Below are 22,693 nucleotides of genomic sequence, written 5' to 3' on the forward strand. Positions count from 1 at the left end.
TTTTCCCTTTTTTCTTTTTTTTTTTTTTTTCCTGTTTTGTCCTCCCAGCCCAGCCCTGAGTGGGCAACCGTCCAACCACCCGTTTCTTGGTCCGTCTATCCACGCTTTACGTCCATAGGTCCAACCCTTGGGCCCCCGATCACATGACTGTCTCCCACTCCTCCTGCAGCAGGGCGGGTGGCTGCTCCCGTGCGGAGGCCTCCTCCTCCAGCCCTGAGCAGGAGCCGTTGAGGAACCCATCATCCTTGGGAGCGGCCACAGCTGGCTGTGTGGTCTGGAGGGCCGGGGTCCCTGGCTTGGTGTGGCTGGGCAGCTGGGGGTGGCCATTGGCGGTGGCAGCGGGCAGCAGGCGGGGGCTGAGGGGCAGGCCGAGTCCCGTACGGGGGCCCACATTGGTGACACTCGTGTGAGACACCATCGGACCATAGCTGTAGCTGCTGCTCCCACTCCGTGCCTTGCGCTTGAAATCCAGTGCCAGTGTCCAGCGGCTCCAGGACTTCTTGATCTCGGCCTGTACCTGGGGGGGCAGAAGGAGGGTGGGCGGTCAGGTGTGTCCAACCCCTTGGCTCCCTATTGCCTGCCCCCAGCAGTGGCCCCATCTCTGACCCTACAACACTCGGCACTGGATGGAAACAGACAGGAGGAATTACTGGAAAATTCCGAGATTGAGTAAAACCCCATCATCACCCTCAGAACATGGTGCCTGGCTGCAGAAGACTCTACAAGGCTCAAATGGGCCCAAGGGTGGCTGAGCAGGCCAATCTGGGTTACAGAGAATTCAACAGAAGACACTAGCTGTGCCAGACATGGATGAGCCCACAAATCCTAGCACCTCTCGAGCCTGAATCATCTGGAAAGACTCCTCTCTGCTTTCAGAATGTCCTCAGGGATGTTCTTGGGGGAACAAAGGCAGCACCAGGCAGAAGAACGGGGGGACAGGACTTGGGGGACCTCCTGGCACTTCTGCACCCTCCCTGCCTTGCCTCCACGTGGCCCCCACTTACCTCACCGTTGCAGAAACAGTATATGATGGCGACAAAAAATCCCTGTGGAGAGAGGCGCAGGGTCAGGGCCCAGAGCCCGCATCTGAAAAGGGTGGAAGCCGCGCCCCGTCCCCCCGCCCCCCGTCAGGCTCAGCCAGCGCTGTGCACCTGGAAGGAGTTGAAGAGCATCTCGTAGTGCATCTGGACTTGCCAGAGCGTCCCTGAGACCTCGGTGTACGGTGTGGCCATGAAGACGATGTAGTGGACACCGAAGAGCGGCATGAGCACCAGCGTGGATTTCAGCAGCTTCCTGGGCCAGCAGGGCAGGCAGGTCAGGGCAGAGCCCCTGCCCCTCCATGGGCACTGTGCTACCCCCACCTGCCAGCCCCAGGCTCCAGAAGCCACTAAGGGGCCTGAGGCTCTGGCCACCAGAGGAGTTCATGCCAGTTCGCCTGGGACAACAGCACTCTGTTGTCTCCCCAAAGTGTTCCTTAGGGCCCCTTGGTTCTGAGGTGTCCTGGAGTGGACCGTAAATTATACAGTCGCCCTGTCCCAGGGCCCTTTGCACCTGCGGGTCCCTCAGCCCCTCCACTCCCCATGGCTTCACCTCACTGTCCCACAGCCCACTTCTCAGGCTTCAGTTGAGCCGTGCCTTCCCCAGCCCTCCCGCGGCCCAGCTGTGCCTCAGGCTCCCTGCGACCAGCTCTTTGACGAGAGGTCTGGATTTGTCCCGCCTTTGCAGAACCCCACTCTAGTGCAGGGCCTGGCACCAAGTGGCCTAGGTTGGCTTTGGGGTGCCCCCAGGGCCTCCAGACGCCAGGGGAGATCCCGTCACTGCAGGGTGGGCCAGCCAGGGAGTCAGGAGCTGGGTCCTTCCCTTGACACAGGCTCATTCTTGGGGCCACCTTTTTTGCTTCTGTACATGGTGCTGGGGTTGGATGGCCCTGAACTCTGAGGAGCCTGGGCGTGGCAGGCATGGCTCACCGGTATTGCTGCCGCGTGTCACACCGGCCGGCGTTAGTTTCCCGCAGCTTGGTGGCGAGCACGCGGACAATGTTGATGAAGAGGACGAAGTTGAGCTGTGGGTGTGAGGGAGGGCGGCATCTCGAGGCTGCGCCCCAGAAGGGTAGGGGGCAAGGACGCTGGGACCCACGGCCCTTCCCGGGCTTTCTCTGCCACTGGCTCTCCAGGGGGCTCCTTGGGCCCTCAGTTTCCCCATCTGGACTGGGATGGGGATCAGCTGCTTCTCAGGCCTTGGGGCTCTGACCCTGTGGTCCAGGGAAGCTTCTATAGGTCCCTGTTGTCCACACCCCCACCCAGCCCTGTGGCCACCCCTGCTCACCACAATGGAGGCCAGGATGGGCACCTGGATGATCCACTTCTTGTTCCCGGAGCTCAAGTCCCAGCACCTGGGGGAGGTTGGCGCATCAGCCCCCACGCCCTCCTATTCCTATCCGGAGCCTGCCCACACAGAGGCCCCAGAGCTGGCCTTCTCTGACATTAACTGCTGGGGACACAGGACAGGGGAGTGTTGGGTGTGGCCAGGCCTATGCCCTCATCAAAGGTCTCTTTTGAAGTAGCCTCTTGTGACCCTAAGGGGGCACCTGGCTTGAAACTGGACTAAACATTCCTGAAGCTGGGCCACTCAGGGCCGGGATACAGGAGGCTCCCGTCATATGCTTCACAGAAGAGGGTGCCAGGGGTGTTTCTGGCCTGTTAGAGCCCTCTGCCCCCTTCACCACCTGGACCTACCCAGTGTTGGCCAGGGTGGCTCTCACACCGACCCACACAGCCACGAAGACAGCGGGCAGACCTGTGGGTGCAGAGGGGGACAGTATGAGGGGCTGTCCACGAAGTCTCCTCAGCCCACCTTGCCAGTCCCATTCCCCTCCCCCTGCTTACCCCATCATTGTCCCTGATCCCCCCTCACCCTGGGCACATAAGCTGCTTGGTGACAGAGTCAGACCCTGGTGTGTACGGCCCTGCTGCCCGAGCCGCCTCCCTCAAGGCTCAGGCCTCTGCCCTCATCTTGATTCTGCATCTACACACATGCACATATGCACACAGCGGGGCGCGTGGTGAAACACTAACTTGTCCATGCCCAGTCCACTCCCCCTCTCCTCCCCTAAAGGGTGCTGCTCTGGGCTGGGTGTTCCCTATGGGGGACTATTATCAGCATTTTTCTGTCCCAGCACCCCTACCCCCACCCCCACCTAGTTTGCAAGGCCCTAACTCCCGTGGGTGAGGCTGGATAGAGTGAGGGCTGTCATTCCAGGCTGGGTAAAGGGCCACAGGGGAACCTCGGCGTGTCCTGGCCTGAGCCAGCTCAGATGGCACATGGTACCTTTGGGTGAGCTCAGCCCCTAGGAAGGGAGCCCAGGTCCCCATCTTCCATCCCCCTACACTTTATTCAAGACCTGAGTACCCTTGGGAGGGGGAGGGCGTGACCTGGGTTTATGATGAGAAAAAGAGCTGTGACATTCCCGCACCACACAGTTCGGTGTGTATGTTTCCTGCTCACCCTAACACCCTCCGGCCCCAGAGCCTGCGTCAATTCCTGGGACCAGGCCCAGTCTCCCCCCAATTCTGGGGCTTGCCATGGGTGAGGTCAAGGTCAGAGTGTGTGCCAAGGAGCAGGGAGGCTGTGGCTGTTGATCTGAGGGCCTCTGGGTGCTGAGCGCTGGGAGGGCTCCAGCCACCCGGCCTACCCCTCTGCAGTCTGGCCAGTCGCCCAGAGCCCAGCCAAGCTCTGGAGCTGCCAACAATAATGGACAATTATCAGTAACTTGATCCCGGAGCCTGTGGGGGAGGAGAGCAGAGCCCCAGCTACCCATTATGCAGGGGCACTGCCGAAGCCCAGATGATGCTGAGAGCCCAGCCTGTGGCTCTGGGCCATGGACCCTGTGGGCAGCTCCACACAGTGAGGGGATTGGTGGGGAAACAGGGTTCAGTGTGGAGGGAGGGTTTCAGATCCGAACTCCAGCTCCAGGCTGACCTCTGACCCAAGATCCCACTCTGATCCTGAGGTGAATCTTGACCTGGGAGTCCCAGCTCCCTCTCCTAGGCTGAGCCCAATCCCAGGCTGAGTCAACTCCAGGTGAACCCTGACCCTGGCCACGCTCTGTTCCCTGAGTCTGAGATGGGGTCAGAGTCACAGAAGGGTGGGCAGGCCACCCATCTGCGGCCCCAGGTCTGGGATGGGATATGCTGTGTGGGTGCCCTCCTCTCAGTGGTCCCCTCTCATCCTGGCACCCATGGTCCCACCTGCCTGTGCCTCCCCACCCGCCATGCCTTCATACCCCAGCCGAAGACCGTGAAGCCCCACAGGTACTTCTTCTCTGAGAAGAAGGCCATGAAGATGAGGCTGTGCAGGTACAGCCCCTCCACCAGAATCCAGTAGTAGTTGGTGGCCAGGAAGTAAAGGAAGAAGGTCACAGCCACCCGGCAGCCAGCCTAGGAGACCAGCTGGTGTTAGCCAGAGGGCCAGGTCTACAGCTGCGAAGTTGGGGAGACAGGACACGTGGTGCTAGCCAAATCTGAGAGAAACGGGCAGGCTCTGATCTAGGCCCCTACCCAGGGCAGGGGCTGAGGGTGTGTAGGGGGCTGTTGCCAGGGGCAGGAGGGCACTCACGACAGTGGCAGGAGGCAAGGTGAAGAGGTGGGTATTTGGGGGTACTGAGCTGAATGAGGAGTGTTGACGACTATGCCGAGTGGGGGACTCTCACAAAGCCCTTGGCAGTAGGCGCTGGAAGCAGGGCTGGGGTGCGAGGGACACAGTGAGGTGCATGTGAGTGGCCTGAAGCCAGTGGTGGCAGGAGAGAGGCATGGGCGAGGGTCGGGATGGAAGTTCCAGGCGCGGCCGGGTGGGGCTCCCGCGAAGCCAGTGGTGGCAAGGAGTCCCCGGGCGTGGGCCGTTGGAGGGGCGCACTCACGTAGCCGGCGGCTGCGGCGGCGGGCGGCGGAGGGGCCTGGGCGATGGCGCGCAGCTCTTCCTCGGTGAGGCGCTCGGCCTCATCGAGGGTGGCGCCAGAGTAGAGCACCGCGTCCTTGACGAAGATGCTCACGGCGCGAAGCATAAAGGACAGGAACAGGTGCATGTGGATGTAGTTGCGTGTGCAGTGCAACCGCCTGCGGGGCGAGCGACATCAGCGTGAGTGGGGGCACGGGACGCGCCGTGGGTGGGCAGGAAGCTGGGCTGTGCGCAGTGGATAGGGGCATCCGGCAGGGGTAGGGGAGCAGTGAAGGGAAGGAGACACCACACTCAGGCCGCGCCCCACCTCCTCCCACTTCGGCCCCGCCCCGACCACACCATCCATCTCCCACCTCGGCCTCGCCCCTCGCCCCGCCCACCTGAAGTAAGCCAGGATGAGCACAGCCACGGTGAGGGAAGCCAGCGAGACGGAGTAGCCCACCGTGTAGATCATGCCCAGGCGGTCAAACACCTCCTGTGCAGGTGGGGAGGCACCGTCAGAGCCCTGGGACTCGCGTGAGCATCAGGTAAGTGGCAGAGGCCAGGTTAAGGTTGCTGGAGGAGTCAGGACTAGGTCAGGAGTCACTAACGGGTGGGGTGGCCTTATCTAGGGCAGGTTGAGAGAGGGCTGGGGAAGGCTCGCACCCGTTCACGAGTCTCATTGGTCAGGAACTTGACGCACTCGCTGTAGTTGGCCCATGTCCGGTTGTGCCCAGGCACCAGCTCCCAGCTGCCATTTCGGTCACAGCGCCGATAGGCATAGCCTGCAGATCCGTGGGAAGGTTAGGGCGGGGAGAGAGGTCTAGAGCCACTGAAGCCTTGAGCTCCAAGTCCTGGTATCCCTGTGGTCCCCACCCTACCCCAGCCCGCCTTACCTTTGTGATTGAAGTCATAAATGTAGTCAGGACAGGGCATGGCCACCACCTCACCCGGTGCACCCAATGGCCAGCATAGGATGTGGTCCCACTCAGGCAGGCAGGGGCGTCCTGTGCCCACAGAGACAGACAGGTGGGGGACATCAGACAAGTCCATGGTTAGTGACCTGTAGTCACTGGCTCCCTCAGGGACAGTTGCGCCCCAGGACTGGAGAACTCAGGCCTGGAATGTTCTAGAGATACTGTATTGAACCCTTACTCCCTACTGTGCCCTGCACCCACCTGGCCCCACACAATTCACTGCAGCTCCTGTATGCAGGTACTGGCGCTGGCCCTATTTTTTAGCCTAGCTAGCAGCGGCCAAGAGAGGTGAGTGATTTGCTGAGGTCATCAGCCCAGGGCCCTGCCCTCAAGTGCTCAGCCCCTGGCCAGGCTTCTGTCTTTGTCCCACCTTCCAAGTGTCCCTGGAGAAGGGCAAGTTACCAGACTGACTCCCTCAGCTGAGAATGCTTCCTATGTGACCCTTGCCCAGGGAACATGGTCAGGAGGCAGGAGGTCTAGTTTCCAGTGCCAGCTGGACTTCCAAAGAGCTGCTGACCTCATGCAGGTGTCTTGGCACTTGAGTTTCTTCACTGGGAAGTTGGGACTGACCATATCAGCCCACACTCCCACCACCATCCAAGGCCCGCCCTGAGCACCTGCTATGAGAATCTGGCAAACACTCATGGGGGAGATATAATTCCTCAGATCTAAGTGCTCATTACAGATTCAAGGCAGGGTGACATGTCCCACTGTGGGGCTCTCTGCCTCTCAACAGAGATGCTAAGTGACCTGGGAGGGTCCTCAGCCTTTGACTCTTCCACTTTCAGCTCCCTTCTTACCCCCTGCAGGGCTCCAAACACAGGACTCTCCAGCCATCCTGGAAGGCTGCCTGGATGGCTGGACCCACCCCAGCTTGGTGAAAGACTCTCTGTCCTGGGTACCATATTCCCAGCCCCGCCTGACCAGGCCCACAATTCCCTCTGGTCCCTGGGGAGCCACAGGGTGACCACAGCCTCCCAGATGTGGCCCATCTGGAATCTGCTGCCCACCCAGCCGGTTCAAACCGGCCCTGTGGCTGCAGTCTGGGCTCTGGGCTCTCAATTTGTCTCTCCTTACCTTCCTGGGGGACAACACAACCCTGCCTCTCCCTTCCTCTTTCCTCTTCTCCCCTGGTCCCACTGGCTCTGCCCCCACCCTCTGTGGCCACCGTCCTCCCCTGTCTCTATGGCCCACCTCACTGTGGCTTGGTGCACCCTCTTCTCATATACTGAGTCCCGGGCCCAGTTTGTGCCTCCTGGGCCCCTCTCTGTCCTCCCTGCCTCTCTTTATCTGTCTCTCTCTCGCTGTCTCTGGATCTCTCCGAGCCTCTCCCTGTCTCTCTGTATCTCTCCCTGCTCCTCTGTCATTTCTCCATGGGAGGGGGCCATAGGCCTCCCCCCCCCCCCGCAGAGTGGCATGGAGCAAGTTCCCTACCCACATCCCTAGGGGCTGAGCCCATCCAGCTTGCCTGCCCCTTCCACATGCTGCCCCCTTGGCTGTCTCCTCCCAGCCCCTCCCCTGCTATTCTGGGGAGGGGCAGCAGCCCCTGTCTTTCCAAGAGCAGTGGGCAGGCAGGACCAGCGGTCTCAGATGGATGCGTGGAAGCACAGACGTACCTCTGCGCGTGCCAGGGAGCACTTCCCTGTCCTCCTCGGGTTCAGGGTAGAGTTTCCCAGATGGCTTCTCTTTCCTCGGCTTCCCTGATGTGGACGCAGATGCCCATCCTCTATCTGTTTCCATTATGTCAGCTGGAGAAGTCAGGGCAGTTATGGTTGTCACCTTTGCTACAGCAGGAGACCCATGGTACCCTCCTGCCTCAGACTCCCCCTTTATGCAGCAGGGGTCATCCCCTACCCTGCTGACACCTCAGGCTGTTGGGAGAGCTGAGACGACAGGTGAGGAAATGCTTTATAAACTGTAAAGTGCTTGCCAGGTGCAGAAGTCATCGGAAGAGATGGAGACTGTCAAAGAAGTGTTGAAACAGGAGCCAAGACCATGCAGGTGTGGGGTCAACTAGTGGTAAATGTGGGCAACATGTGGGCACCGGTGGTGTCCTGGGACCCAGAGTAAAGAGCTAGAGCCCGCCAAGGAGACGAACGCCCACCAGGGGGCGCACGGCAAAAGCAGACAGTAGTGGTGATGGCAACGGAGAGGCTACACTGTGAAAATGAAGCCCGGCCAGAGCGCTGGGCAGCTCAAGAAGCTGCTGGTGTGGAAGCAAGAGCAAGAGTGGGCAGCTGTAAAGGGCGGACAAACCAGTCTACCTACCCCGTCCCCTAACCTAGGATACTTGAGTAAGGGGTTCATAAGGGACCCACAAGGGACCCTGGAGACTCCATCTGAGATGGGGCCTGGCTGGCCTTTCTCTCCACGGGAGAGATGCTTGAGGACTCTCTGCCTCATTATCTGACTTGCGTTCCTTAGTCTGCAGCCCAAGCCAGGGCCTCCCCCCCTTCCCATGTCAGGGTCTGCGGCAACAGTGGGAAGCCGAGAACAGACACCCTGGACGGGGATGGAGTAGCTGTGTCCATTTTCCTGCCTGCACCCTTGGGCATCAGTAGGGTGGTGGTAGGAGCAGGGGTGGAGTGGGAAGAGAGGGCTGGATCATGAACGGAGTGGGGGTGGAAGGAGGTGCCTCCAGGCTTCCACAACTAGAAAGAGGGCTGGGTTCAGAACCCAGAGTGAGGGGTGACTACTTGATCCCCTCAGACCCTGGTGTGACTGGGGAGGGACCAGGGAGCCTCTGGTGGGTCCCATGTGGCCGGGGCTGTGACCGCAGAGACCCTGGGAGTCCCAGGGAGTGTGCTAGAGTTGTGTTTGTGTGGTGAGCATATCCTGGGTGTGTCTCAGCACCCTCCACCTGGAGCCTCAGGGCCAGCGCAGGGAGGAAGCTGCTCTTGTCAGTTGTTCTGGGTCTGACCTCTTCCCGGTGTGAATGAGATTAATTAGATATCAGAGGCCTGGGTGGGTGCTAATGAGGCCCCATCCCCACTTCTGGAAATGGACTCAAGGAGGAAACCAGCTTGAGACCAGTGCAGGAGCTGTGAAGTCGGGAGAGCACCGCTCCGGACTTCCCCGTGGCAGGGATGCCATGGCGATGCTGTGCTGGGGGGAGGAAGCCCTCCCTACCCCAGGTCAAGCGCCCTCTCCCAGGCCATGACTGACGGAATTGTAGCTGCCCGTCCCTCTATGCTCCTCCCCATCCAGCACCACGGACCCTGGGTTCTCCTGACTCTGGACACCTTTGCCTTGCCCTCTGCCCAGGTGGCCTCCTTCAAAGACCCACTCATCCTTCTGGACCTGCCTCGGATACCTCCTCTTCCGGAAAGCTGTCCCAGCCCACCCGAGTGGGGTCTAGCACCCTAGCGTGTGTTCCTGATCCTGGCGTGCCTCCCGGATCTAAGCCCCTTGGGGATGATTCTACTGTATCTGCTGCCTTCATACCACTCTTCCCCCGCCCTGAGAGGGGAGGCTCAGGGCATCTCAGCCTGCTGACTTTGATCTCCGCTGACCCACCTAACTTTCGGTCCTCACTTTGGCCTGACACCCCTTTATCTGAACCACCCTCCCCTGTGCCACTTGGTTCTGCATCCTGGGCTCCCACATTCCTGTGACCCCTCCCTCTCCTGACTTGCCCCCAGCCCCGCCTCGTTGGGCCCCGCCCACCAGCCCCCGCCCCCACCTGGCCTCTGCTGGACTTCTTTGAGCCGCTTCTCGCATTGGGCCTGAGCGCGGTGCAGCAGGAGGATCTGCTCCTCTTTGGTCATGACGTCATCTGCGTCCACCTGCCAAGTCGAAGGTCAGACTGCAGGCAGGACTTCCCCGCATAGCAGCAGGTCCCACAACCATCCCAACCTCCCCGAGGGAGTCCCTCCTTTCCACAGGCCCTGACTCTAGAATGTGGGAAGTCTGTCTATGTAGCTTCCATTTTACAGATGGGAAGCCGCAGCACCAAGGGGTAGGGCTGCCCTACCAGAGGAAAAAAGGGGGGGGAGGTTCTCCCCCGCCTGCCCGCCAGTAACCCCACAGGCTGCAGCCACTGAGATTCTCTGTCCAGTATGTTTCCCAAGGGTGCTTGGGAAAAGGATGGAATGTCCCAGGATGGATCCTCACAGGATCCTGACCGCCTGTTGGGAACCTGGGTGGGAGTGGGAGTGGATAGGGATTGCTGAGCTCTGGGGAAACAAACCGGGCGCCCTGGGGGACCTTGGGAGTCACCAATTTCCATCTTGGCCCTCTCCCCAGTCAAAGCTTTCCCCAGTGAGCAGTGAGGGCCTCAGCGCCTCCCCCCTCACCCTCCTCAGAGGGAGAGGATGGAGGAAGTGCTGGCAGTGGTCTGGGTTGGGCAGAGCACTCCCGTGCAGGCTGTGGGTGGGAGCCACCCATATCCCACTGCTTCTCCGGAAGCTCTCCATCCAAGCAGGCCGTGTTCTGATGATGTGGACAGGCCTTTCCTCCTGCTGTTCCCTCTGCCATGGACTTCCTTCCTTCCCTTCCTTCCCGCTTCAGGCATTGGCTACCACCCACTGCGACGGAGCAGCATCATTTTAAGGAAGGGAACAGGAACATCATGGGGGTGAGGTAGGGTCTTACCCTGAGCCTCTGTTCCGCTGACTTAGGGTTGGAAGAGAGTCAGAGGGTAAAGGCAGCATCCTGCCCTGGGATCAGCTCAGTGTGCCCATGCCCAGTCACTCCCATGAGGGGGACCCACAGAGGTTAATGCATCCCCTCAGACCCCCAGGACAAGGACATGTCCTCTGAGACCCTCTCAGACCCAGAGAAGGGCTGTGTCCCCTCAGTCTCTACAGGGCAGAGCCTAGACCCTGACTGAGACCCTCAACAGACAGAGCTGCACCCCGCAGACATCCCATGGCAGGGCCGGGTCCCTTCAGTCAGAATGGAGCTTTGCAGGGTGGGAGAACCAGCAGGAAGCAGGGAAGGAAGGAGGCCGGTGGGGGAAGGGATGGCACTAGCAGGTGGAGGCTGGCAAGCTGGCAGGGGCAAGTCAAGGAGCCTGGCTGCAGGGAGAAGTTAATTGACCGAGTCTCTTGGTGGCAGCAGCAAGGGCTTCCAGGGCCAAGGAGTCTCCAATTGGCTCAGCAGCCTTGGGTTCTGCTGGTTTCACTTAGCGGAGGCGTCTTTGCGCGTGGGCATCAGAGTGGTGGTGCATCCTCGCTGTTGGGCCGGTGTGTGCACTGGTGTGTGCCCGCCTCTGTGTGTTCTCACGGGGGGTTGTCCAGCATGCACATTTGGGACATGAGCCTGAGGTGTGTGTGAACGTGCACGTGTACATGTGCTTCTGGGCAAAGGACCGCAGGTGCGCATTTGCGGTGTGTGATGCCGCTGCTCGTTAGCGTGTGTGTCTGTGGGTGTCTGTGCTTCTGAGTGTCTCTGGAGTCTGAGTTGGGCCCTGAGAGCTCAGCTGGACCCAATACCCATGGTCCCCAGGAAGCTCTGGAGCAGATTCCCACGTGCTTGCTGCGGGCCCCCACAGCTCCTCTAGCCACCCTCCTCCTCACCCCCCAGCTATGGCTGAGCAGGCTGGGGCAGAAGTACATGCGGAGAAGGGGGCGTGAGGGGGGACAGCTCCGGCCTGCCCTAATCCAGGGGCTCCAGCACTAGCCTGAAGTTCTCTTTGTGCTTCTGACATTGGGGATCCAGGCTGCTAAGGGTTCTGATTCCTGTGTAGCTGCCCTGCCCACCCCATCCCCACTCACCCCTTCACTACCATTTCTCTTGTTGCAATACATACCGCCATCAGTAACCATCACCACCACCAGCATCACCTTGACCAACAACACCAACAATTACCACCAGCACCACCAGCACCATTACCAGCATGAGCACGAAGTACGACTGCCAGCCGTGTAACCACCATGACCACCATCAGCACCATCACAGCTGGTATAACATCACCATCTCTACCACCAGTGCTATTTCCACCAGCACCATTACCACCAAAGGCAACATTAGCACGATCACTGCCATCACCAATATTGCTACCAGCCCCATAACCACTGTCAGTACCACCTCTGCCATAGTCTTTTCCTTACTCCCTCACCACACCCCCTTCCCCACTACGCCTTCTCCTTCTGCCCACCTCCATCTCTCTCAAGACAAACATAATGCAGCGTAGTTTTTCCAGACGACAGAAGCTCCTGAGTGACTGACTGACTGAGGCTTCTCCCAGGCCCTAACGACTGGCACACCATCCCTCTCAATAGACAGACCAGCTCACTGATGTGACTGAGGGTCACAGCTGATGGCCTAGACTAAAGGCACTCAGTCATTGGTCACAACTGCTCTTTTGTCAGACTGACAGACACACAGGTGTGCAAAGCAGGTGATGACCCGGAGCTGGCCCAGGGCGTCTGCTCAGCCTCCACCTACTGCTGTTGGCTTCACTCTCTCCATGGCCAAGAGGCACACCCTCTTCTACAGAGTCTCGTTTTCACAGTGGGTCTGGGAATGCCCAGTAGAGGGGAAGGTATGTGCTTCTAGCACCCAGTAGCCCCCAAATTCCTTCATTCATCCACAGGAACAGTGGTCCCACCTCTGGCCTCCCTGAACTGTAGAACCCATTTCTCTGTCACCTAATTGTGGTAGAACTGCCATTGTAGCAAGAGGAATGGAAGCCCAAGTCAAGGAATCACCGCCCCAAGGAGAGCAGGGCAGCTCCACACCAAATGCATTCCCACTCGCCTGGGAGTGCAGCTCCCCTGCCTGGACGCACCCCCCCACTCACCCCTCCCTCCAGCTGCACCCTCTCCTCATCCAGGGAGATTCTGCCACCAGCACTGGAACTTGACTCCTGCCTCCACCACTGACAGGCTCTGTGTCTGTGGGCAAGTCACTTAGCCCTGTGCCTTGGTTTTTCTACCTGCAATATCAGGACAATAGGGCTGTTGAGAGGATGAAATGAGGTGCAGCAAATCCTCACTTAACATCTTCGATAGGTTCTGCGACTTTAGGCCAAATGAGGTATACATATGAAACCAATTTCACCACAGGCTAATTGATATAAACAAGAGTTAAGTTCCTATGGCATCTTAATGTTATAATGACATTATTCGAGGACCTGGTGTACTGCATGAAAAGCCCTGGCAGGGGTGGGGCCCAGGAAATGCCGGTTGCTATTATTGCTACTGTTAATAAAGCAGCACCAAGTCTTGGCTGTGGGCTCTCCCGCTGCCGGGCATCATGGGTCCCCTTGAGCTGGGAACCCAGAGTGGCAGGGGGAGATTGTCTGGGTCGATGACTGAGTGCAGAGGGCCACAGTGAGGGCAGGATGGGAGGGGGGACTCCAGGGAGGCTTGGAGACAGGTAGTAAGGGGGGCCTGCTGGGTGAGGTGTGCCGAGAGAGTTTTGGGGGTGGAAGGACCTCCCAATGACTCCCTGCATTTCTGGATCCACCCTGGACTCACAGTAAGATTCAAGGTCACTGCCAGACCCCCAACCTTGGGCTTGGGGGCACCAGTGCCCCTCCTCTGCCTCTGCGTTAACTGAGGAGGCCTAATCTCCAGGGGGTGATGGGGAAAATGCTGACAGCTCTCATTCACCTCCTGGCCTGGCAACTCCGACACCACGTGCTGGTCCCATCCCCACCCCACCAGTCCCTCGCCCCCTGCAGAGTTTGGGTATTCCTGGCCCAGCTCTTGGTGAGGAGGACTCAGACATTCATCATTTTAGGTCCAGAGAGCCTGTGGATCTTGAGTTTCAGGGGTAAGGACTGAGGGACCCTGGGTTGGGTCCTGGCCAGGAGTCAGTCCACACCCACCACTAATGGGGCCACCCAATGCTGGGGCCAGGTGTCCAAATCCCCATCCCTCCTTCGTCTGACCTTGGATTCGGACTGACTGCCCCTGACCTAACCCTCCTAGGGCTTGGCTCAGGTGTCCCTCCGAAGCACATCTTCCCACGCACTCTTCCTGTGTGCACACGTGCAGCTTGTGAACACGCAGGGGCGGGATGATGACATGACCCCAGTCCTGAGCTGGGGGAAAAGGGAGACAGGTAGCCTGGGAGCACCTGAGCTGGTGTTTATGGGGCTCCAGGCAGGGTGCAGATGGGAGCTGGAAGCCACTGTTATTTACAAACATAGAAGCTGCTGTCCCAGGGAGAGAGTAGTGTGTGGTCAAGAGGCCCGGATGTGTTTCTCATTTCCTGAGTTCAGAAGCCCAGAGGAAGAGAAAAGCCATCAGCTCACTACCCCTCCCACCGGGCAGCAAGCAGCTCCTTCTAACTCAGCATCCCCACTGAGGATGGTGTAGGAACCAGGGATGGCAGTGATGGTGGCAGTGAGGACAGTGAGGTGGCAATGTCAAGAGTGGTGATGGTGAAGGAGGTGTGATGGTGACCTTGGTGGTGGAGAGAGCCAGTTCCTTGCCACTGACCAAATGACAGCCACTCCTCTCAATTCCTCTAACTGCCAAATTCCACACATTTGCTGTCTGTGATCCCAGAGAGGCCTAAATTCTCCTCCTCAGGGTAAAAGTATGGAGGAAATACAAGGGGTCCTTCTTCAGCTGCTGACACCTCTGCCTCTGGGAAAGGAGCTTCTGCGGCATGTATTAGCCTCGGGACGCCCTCTTGGGTCACCCATCCATCCCTCTGCCTGGGTTCAGCCTGGTCCCCTTGGGGGAAGGTAGCTGTTGGCTTCTTTCTCACCCCTAGAAGAAGCGGAGCAGCCTGGTGGTCATCCTGGATTTGGTCAGTCTCTCCTGCCCCGCAGGAGCCCCTCTGCCTGTTGGCACCAGCCATTTCCCATGGACATTAGCCACATGTCCTTTACCTTCCACTACATCCCATCTTACAAACTGGGACACTGAGGCTGAGAGTCACAGAAGAGGGCCAGGACTGGAGCTAAGGTCTGCTGGACACTGAAGCTGCAACCCTGGAGGTAGGGAAAGAAGGAAGAAGTACCCAGCCACACGGATCCCCTAGTGCCAGCCTCAGTACCAGCTTTGCAGTCCTTCTGTATTATATCTTTTGCTGCGTCAAGCAAGCGCCTTTTGGCAGAGCACCTAAGGCAGCCTCCACAGAGGTAATTCAGGGCTGGAGGTAGGCATAAAGGTGGTCAGGTGGTGGTGTTAGTGATGGCAGCTTGTGCTCAGCTCCAATTGGGCAGAGGACAGTTGTGCCCTGGTATTAGGAGCAAGGAGAGTTTGTACCTCCAGAAAAGGCAGACGGAGAAAACCTTGGCTAACAGGAGACCCCCCTCGTGACCTCCTGGCCTTCCTGCACCTCTTCTCCAGGATCTACTCCTGGGACCTGTGCTGGCACCCCTCAATGTTGCCCATGCCAGCTGGCTAGGGACTGCTCCCCACCCCTTGCTGCCCTCAGTCTGTCCGGCTGAGCAGGCTGGGACGGGCTCCCTGCCGGGGACACTCCGCCTGCCACCGCTGACAAGTGCGGACTTTTCCTCCCCCTCGCCAGGCCTTCCTGAACAGGCTGCCTGTGTTCGGGGCTGCAGGGGGGGGCACTGTGACGCCGCTCATCCTGGCCAGCGTGGATGCCTGTAGGGCAGGCGGTGGGATGGAGCCTGGGATGGCAGAGGTGGCAGCTAGGACAGGATAGATCGTCACAGGCGGCCTCAACCTGGGCTCAGGGACCAAGGCCTAGAAGGACAGCATGGCCTCCCCCAACCATAGCCTGGTCGACAGAACACGATTCCACCAGGTCTCACCTCCATACAAGGCTGGTCCCAGAGTTGGGGTTCTTAAGGGTTTGAAGGTTTCCGGTATCTTTGAGAATCTGAGCAAAACTTTGCACCCTCTCCCAGCCACACTATATTTTGCAGACAATTTCAGGGGTCTGCAAAATCCCCACCCCACCCTTTCTTTTTCCTGGGGACTCTGTCTGAAGGAGCTGCCTTCCAGATGTGGTGGCCGGACCAGGGAGTGTCCCCAGAAGGCCCACAACAGGAATCTGGGGGAGGCCACTTGATGCCTCATTAAAACATTCCGAAGAAAACCCAAGTTCTCGGTAGGGCTCGGCCCCCCTCCTCCTGCTCTGTCCACAGGCAGTTCCCAGAGCAGGAGGGGTGGTGAGGAGAGGGTTGGGATGTTTAAGGGCAGGTGATATAAAAAGCTTCAACAAATCAATAGGAAAAAGACAAATAACCCATAGGAAGATGGGTAATGGCTCTAAGCAAGCTCTTAGAAGATGGACAATAAACCAACATAAAGTCCAAAAGCTCACTGGTAAATGGCAAATTAAAATGACGAGACATTTTTTACAGATCAGAATGGCAAAGGTAAAGAAAAGAATCCTCACACTATCCTATGAGACAGAGTGTGTGGGCAAGAGACCCTCCGGCTCACTCTTGCTGTTGGGAATATAAACTGGCACTGGTTTTTCAGAGGGCAGTTTGGCCATGTCTATGAAAATAAAAAATGTGCATGTTCTCAGATCCAGCAATGACAGAATCTAGAAATATCCCAAAGGGAAATGGTCACACGGGGACACGAGAGGGCATTTCAAGGAGCTTCCCTGCCACCATCTGGAATTTCACACACACACGCATGCACACACACACACACACACACATAAGTTATGTCATGATCTAAATGTACATACATAGGAACTGCTGCCGAAATCCCAGATTGTGGAATACTATGCAGCATTAAAAAAAGACTTACATTTACCGACACCAAGGTCTCCAAGACATATCTTTAAGTAGAAAAATGCATGTGGCAGAGCCCTATCTACAAACTGATACCATTTATTTAAAAACAAACGAAATAGTAGAACAAAACTATCTACTTAATATGTGCACAAAAAGGTGCCTTTTGGAAACACACAGAAAAAGGTAAGGGGTACATTCCCTCATCCAGACTGTGAAAAATGGTTTTCTCTAAAAAGGGATTCCCCTTTTTAGGGCTTGGGAGTAATTGAGGATGACGTTTGTTTAACCTGTATTATTTGACTCTTTTATAAGAAAGAACATATTTGAGTGTCAGTTATGAAATTAAAATTAAGAAAATAAAAGTAGAACAACAGAAAGGTTTTATTAAAAAAAAAAAAAAAAAAGAAAAGAAAAGAAAAGGAAGGAAAAGGAAAAGATAACCCAGAGTGGACATGGGGGTCTCCTGCCAGCACAAGTCTTCACCCTGCTTTGGAGGAAGCAGCTCAGTGCAGGAGTCGGAAGACCTGGGTTCCACTCCCACCTCCCCACAGACTCCCCATGGGAACCTCAAGGCCCATTCCCATAAAATGGGTGGGTGAACGGGTGGGATGAGAAAACATTTGTGACAGTTTCTAGCTCAGAATGTGGGGACAGCCACTGTTCAATCCATGTTCGTTCCTTTTTGTCTTTAAAAGTGAGCCCTGTGGCCGAACTGACTCTAGAACAGGCTGGGAGCGGTCCCCTGCACTTCCACCCACCACCATTCCTCCTAAGTCCAACCCCAAGGTCAGATCTCTACACTCAAGGCCAGCCCCCAACGCTGACCTTCAGCCTCTCCCCTGAAGTTTCTCCTTCACAGGTGTGCATGCTGAGGGTGTCCTTAGGATGAGGCATCCCCAAGGATAAGACCACCCTTTCACCCCCTACTCACAATCTGTGGGCCTATCCCTCCCTCCAAACCTCACTCCACCTGACCCCTAGCCTCACAGTTACTCTTCCCTGGTGCACCAGCTGAGTCTGCCCACAGCCAGTGTGCTCCCAGGGGGACAGTTTTTGGTCCCCTCCTGTGAGGTCCCTGGAGACGTGAACCTGGTCCTGGGGCTGGCTGGGTAGGCAGCATACAGGTTTGGTGACGGGCTATCGGCTGAGGTTGTGGGCACCAGCGCAGATCTGGGTGGGTTCAGGAGAGGGAGTGGCAGGCTGTCAGCCTCTTGCTGACTCCGGCTGATCCCAGGGGGCCCACAGGGTGTTGGGTGACCCTCAGGCCATATCTTCTAGCTCTGACGCCAGCGAGGGTCCAGTGTACTCACAGCCTGAGTGCCTAGCCACAGATTCCTCAACAAGGCCCTGGGGCAGACCCAGCCTTAGCATCTCTCCTCCAGTCCTATCCTCAGCCTTGGGCCAGAGCTAAGCCAGGTAAACTCTCTGCATGTGCCTCCATTTCCCCAGAAATCAGTGTAGGAAAACCCATTAGCCCCTCACCCTATAGAGGCACAGTGCTTGGCACTTGGTTGGCATGCAATAAAGAAGGGTCATATTGGTGGTGTGATTCAGGTCAGTTAAAAAATGGGTCCCATAACAGAAACTTTCTCAGAGGCAAAGATTAAACTGGTTAACATTGTGAAGTGCTTAGAAGAGTGTCTGGCAAGCACAAAGTGCTACAGAAGCATTTATTAAATAAAAATAAGAACCCAATAGACCTGGGTGTACATGTGCTCACAAATGCACACACACACATACACGCACAACTATGCTCCCGCCAGTCATGAGCAGACGCACAGCTCCGGACACATGTGAGCTCACCCGTGGACTCAGACACTCACTCACACAGATTCAGAGAACACCATGCACAGAGTCTGACAGAGCCCTGCTCTGACACACAGACATACTCACAAGATACCCAAGCCCATTATCCTGTCTATCCCTCGACAGTCACGTGCACACGTACATATGTGAACAGAGACCACGCTGGCTATACTCACACACCCTGGAGGGGGCTCTGGGAAAGGTGAGCCCAGCCCAAGGGAGGGTGAGGAAATGGTTCTGGGCCTTGGCATTCATCAGGGTTTGGAACACCACTGAACAAGACCTCTAGACCTCAGTTTCCCCATCTATAAGTCCTCGCGTATGGGCGATGCCTCTGGCTTTGGAGAGCCAGAGTCGTGAGGGCACAGGGACTAGTGAACGGGGCATGCTGAGGCCTTCAGCAGAGAGGAGAGCCTTGAATCAGGGGATTCTGAGGCAAATGCTTCTTTCTTGCTGTCTTTTTACAGATGGGGAAACTGCGGTGTGAAGGTTACACAGGCATTAGGTAGAACTGCAGGAATCCTGGAGCTACTGCCTCCCCCCTGGGGCTCTGCCTGAGTAGGGAGCTGATCAGGAGAAGGAGGCTGCCAACCTGCCTGTCTTTCTAGAAGGCAGATGCCCTCACCTGGGAGATGTGGGGGTAGGCAGCCTTGAAGTCAGACACACAGCAGACAGCCTCCTCAGCAGTGCGCTGGTCCCCTGGGACAGAGCAGCAGTGGGATCTGACTGACTTTCCCTGAAATGTCCCCCAAGACCCTGGCCCAGGATGAGGAGGGTACTGCCCCTCTGTGTCTCCAGCTCTTGCCTTCTGCCAGACTCTCCCTATCTTTCTTTGCTATTCTTGGTCTGTCTATTCCTCCTGCTCTGGGGAGCTCTCATCCCTACCCCCTGTTCGTCTCTGTCTCGTCTCCTCTCTCTCATCTCGTATTCTGTCTCTTCTTCTCCCTCTGGTCCCCTCTTGGCCTCTGCTCTCAAGAGGGTAGAGATATGGGTCCGCCCATATTCCCAGGGGTCCCCTCACTCACCCGAGTACCCCTCCAGAGTGTTTCTCCTGGGGGAATGTTCTGTGAGGTCAGTCTCCTTCAGGGGATGTCCATCCCTCTATGGCATACCACACTCGCCTCCCTGGGCAAGCAGCTTCCACTCTGGGTAAAGCTGGACATGAGTGCATGTGTGTGTGAAGGCATGGGATCCCGAGAGCTGGAGGGGGCCCCTAAATCCTACCCCTGCCTGGATCATTCTGACTTCAGACCCACAGCCCCGTATCCGGGATTGCAAACAAAACTTGCAGAAAACAGAGCAAAGCCTGTGGGATCCCACATCAGGGCCAAAGCCCAGTCTCCTGCTAGATCACAGTGTCATCTTCAAGGCAGACACAACCAGGGCAGTGGTGCTCATAGAAGCAGAAGATAGGGGATCCCCAAACACAGATTTCCAGACCTTGGACCCCAAACCCAGGATTCAAAACGGACAACCCAGAGTTCAGACACCCCGGAGACAACAGGAATCGGAGGATCCCGGGTCGGAGGGAATCCCCACCCAAAGTTCAAATTCCTCGGGGGAAACCAAGACTCTGAGCCCTGGACACCCCTCCTCCCCCCAGGGACTCCGGAGCATGCCCGCAGCCAGTCCTGGAGTGCGGGCGGGGGACTTACCAGCGCATATGCGGAGCTGAGCACCGGGCAGCAGAGCAGGAGCGCCAGGCCGGGCGCGATCCGGGCGGCCCCCATAGCCACCGCCTAGGGCCCTGTCCCTCGGGGCAGCCGCCGCCGCCGGCCCTGGTGATGGTGGTGGGGTACAGAGCTGCGTCAGCCGGGCTGCCCCGCCCACGGCCGGGCCTAGGGTACCCCGGCTGGCCGGCGGGCCGAGGCCCCGGGGCCCGGCGCGGGGCCCATGCGCCGAGGGCTAGCGAGTGAACGAGTGTAAAGGAAAGAGGGAGGAGGAAGGGAGGCAGCCGGGGGCCGGGCGGGCGGCGGGCGGGCGCCGAGCGCTGCGGAGCTGCCCGTCTGCCTCGGAGCGGAGAAATCACATCCATATGGCCGGGCCCCCCGCCCCCGGCCCGCCCCCTGCTCCCCCCCACCCCGCGCCGCCTTTTCTTTCTTTTTTTTTCTTTTGGGGAACTGGGAGCTGTGGCTTCGCCCCACGCCCAGTGGGGGAGGGGTCGGGGGAGGGGTTGGGGTCGCGGTCTGCGGGGGGCTCACGGGGCTGTTATTTTTAGCTCAGCGGTGAGCTTAAGGGGGGCGGGGGGGCGCGTTTTGAGCTGCTCGGGGCGTGCAGCTTGGGGACGCGATCCCAACTTTGCAACGACACTGAAACCTTCGGTGGTCGGGCCGCCAGCTCCCAGCCTCTCTGCCCCCTCAGATCCCCATCCTGTCCACGGCCGCCTCCGGCACCCCCTCCCCGTCTCAGGCCGGAGCCCCGCCTGCGCTCGCGCCGCTGGAGCGCGCCTGCGGCCGGGACGCTCTGTCCGTCTGCCTGTCAGTCTGTCTCTAGCTCCCCCGGCCTTGGCCTCAGTTCTTCCAGCAGCCTCGAGCTCCGTTTCGGTCACTCCCTCCCTCCCCTCCCCCATCTCTCTCTACGAAAACATTTGCAAGTTTCCAAAAAAGCCACGGAGCCGAGCTGCGCGGGGCTGGCAGCTCCACCGGCCTCCGAGAGGCGCCGCCGACTGACACCGACAGACCAGACCGCCAGCCCGGGTCAGGTCGGGAGTTGCCCCTGCCGAACTCCGGCCCCCTCCCCTCAGCGCTGGCCTCCGACCCCGACTTACTCCGAGCGCGCCGCCGCGGCCCCCGCCTAGCCATGGATGTCGGGGATCCCCCGACAGCCTCCCCAGGACAGCGCCCTGTCCGCGGCCCCGGGGGGACTTCATGGAGCTCTCGGGATTGCCCCCTGGTTGGCCTGGCCTCCAGCGCCCCCCGCCCGGCCGCCGCTCGGAGCCGCCGCCCGCCGCGCGCGTCCCTCTCTTCGGCGTCTGCCGCTGCCCCCCTCCCCCGCGGCCGGGCGCCGCTTCCCTCCCCCGCGCCCTCCCTGGGCCTCTCCCGCCCCCGCCCCCCTCCGCCGCCTCCGACACGGTGTGTGGAGCGGCAGAACGGAGCCCGCTGCCCCCTGCCCCCTGCCCCCTGCCCCGGACATTTCTCTAGAGGCCGAGGCCCGGGGTCGCATAGCGAAGGGATGTGAGTGCAGAGGGGACCGAGCCGGGGAGCTCTGACATCGGGGCCCAGGAACGTGGCCGGGACGCTGCCGCCGCTTCCTTCTCTTCTCCGAGAAGGCACAGGCGTTATTTTTTTCTGATCGTCCGGCCCGGGCCGGTGAATAGGGGCCCTCAGGCTTGAAGCAGGCCCTCTTCCCCGGAGGTACCCCGCGCGCCCGCGGCCGCGGCGCTGTCTGTTCACCCGCGGGACTCCCGCTGGGGCTGGACCGGGGTCCCGGGGAGGCGGCTCATACGCCAGCCCCTCTCCTGGCTCGGCCGCCGCCGCTGGCCCTCGCTTGGAACCCCTGCCTCGGGAACCTCCCCCAGTGGGTCGGCCAGCGGTGCCCTAGACGTGCTCCTGCCCCTGCCCGCGTCTCCGGCCTCACGCCCCTCTCCCTCCCTAGTCTCTTCCAGAGTCGGGGTCTTTCCGAGTCCTGACTAATCCAGATGTCTGCCGGGCCTCTCCAGCTCCGCCCCTGACTCCACCCCGGGCGGCTAGAGGCCGCAGGACCGGGGGCTCTGCCTGGACCCCCACCCGCGGGCTCCGCCTCCTTCTCCCACCGGGTCACACCCCCGAACTCTTTTGGCGGGCTCTGGTCCACTGGGAACCAGCAACCTGGGGGAAGGAGGGAGGAGTCTTTGGGGCAGGGGCGGGGCTTACGAGCTCAGGCCGGGAGGGGACGTCGGAGCGCCCAGGAAAGGGGATCTGAGACCTCCAGTCTACCATCTCTCAGTACCGGGTGCCCGGGGGGCGCGGGGATTCCTGGAGCGGAGGGCTTTAAGAATGGTCGGGAGGAAGCCAGTGTGACAGTCGGGGCCCTGGGAAATATTCCAGCTAAGTGGCAGCCCCTGCTTGCCCACTTGCCAGTTGTGTATCCTGGGTAGGACGACTCTCTTGCCAGCTGGGTGTCAGTTTCCTTATTTGTAAAATGGGGACTTCACCAGCTGATTCAAAGGGCACTTTTTAACTTTACTGTTTTAGTGCCTGGTATGGTGGGTGTCGGGACCTACTGGCTCTGTGGCCTCCCTAGCCTCAGCCTGTGGAAATTAAGGTCCTCAGAGCCCCCAAAACCACCCCCTCAATGTGAATGGGTCCCCAAGCCCATGCCCTAAGGCACTGGAATCCAGCTGCAGCCAACCTTCCTGGCAGCCTACCCCCTC

General features: G+C 58.9%; 1 protein-coding gene and 1 long non-coding RNA gene across 4 annotated transcripts in view; one reads left to right on the top strand and one right to left on the bottom strand.

Annotated features, from left to right (window-relative positions):
- The window catches only part of PTH1R (parathyroid hormone 1 receptor), a 24,795-nt gene continuing 2,102 nt past the window's right edge, over positions 1 to 22,693 (bottom strand). The window contains exons 1-15 of one of the 3 annotated variants that reach the window (XM_074312475.1): positions 21,110 to 21,327; positions 19,998 to 20,120; positions 9,592 to 9,694; positions 7,526 to 7,657; positions 5,829 to 5,939; positions 5,599 to 5,717; positions 5,334 to 5,428; positions 4,916 to 5,111; positions 4,283 to 4,436; positions 2,736 to 2,796; positions 2,326 to 2,392; positions 1,968 to 2,062; positions 1,152 to 1,293; positions 1,005 to 1,046; positions 1 to 517 (exon numbers count right to left, since the gene is read on the bottom strand). In XM_074312475.1, the coding sequence (XP_074168576.1) occupies positions 140 to 517; positions 1,005 to 1,046; positions 1,152 to 1,293; positions 1,968 to 2,062; positions 2,326 to 2,392; positions 2,736 to 2,796; positions 4,283 to 4,436; positions 4,916 to 5,111; positions 5,334 to 5,428; positions 5,599 to 5,717; positions 5,829 to 5,939; positions 7,526 to 7,657; positions 9,592 to 9,694; positions 19,998 to 20,072 (1,770 nt within the window). In that variant the 5' untranslated portion in view covers positions 20,073 to 20,120; positions 21,110 to 21,327 and the 3' untranslated portion in view covers positions 1 to 139. Of the gene's footprint in view, positions 518 to 1,004; positions 1,047 to 1,151; positions 1,294 to 1,967; positions 2,063 to 2,325; positions 2,393 to 2,735; positions 2,797 to 4,282; positions 4,437 to 4,915; positions 5,112 to 5,333; positions 5,429 to 5,598; positions 5,718 to 5,828; positions 5,940 to 7,525; positions 7,658 to 9,591; positions 9,695 to 19,367; positions 19,498 to 19,997; positions 20,121 to 21,109; positions 21,328 to 22,693 lie in introns of those variants that run through there. The other 2 variants (XM_019724018.2, XM_019724016.2) reach the window with 2 other exon arrangements.
- LOC141567163 (uncharacterized) overlaps positions 20,127 to 22,693 on the top strand; it is an 11,080-nt gene continuing 8,513 nt past the window's right edge. Inside the window, exon 1 of the long non-coding RNA XR_012489585.1 lies at positions 20,127 to 21,043. This is a non-coding gene — a long non-coding RNA (uncharacterized LOC141567163). The remainder of the gene's footprint in view (positions 21,044 to 22,693) is intronic.

Source organism: Rhinolophus sinicus, linkage group LG10 (genome assembly GCF_036562045.2).
Source record: "Rhinolophus sinicus isolate RSC01 linkage group LG10, ASM3656204v1, whole genome shotgun sequence".
NCBI classification, from domain to species: domain Eukaryota; kingdom Metazoa; phylum Chordata; class Mammalia; order Chiroptera; family Rhinolophidae; genus Rhinolophus; species Rhinolophus sinicus.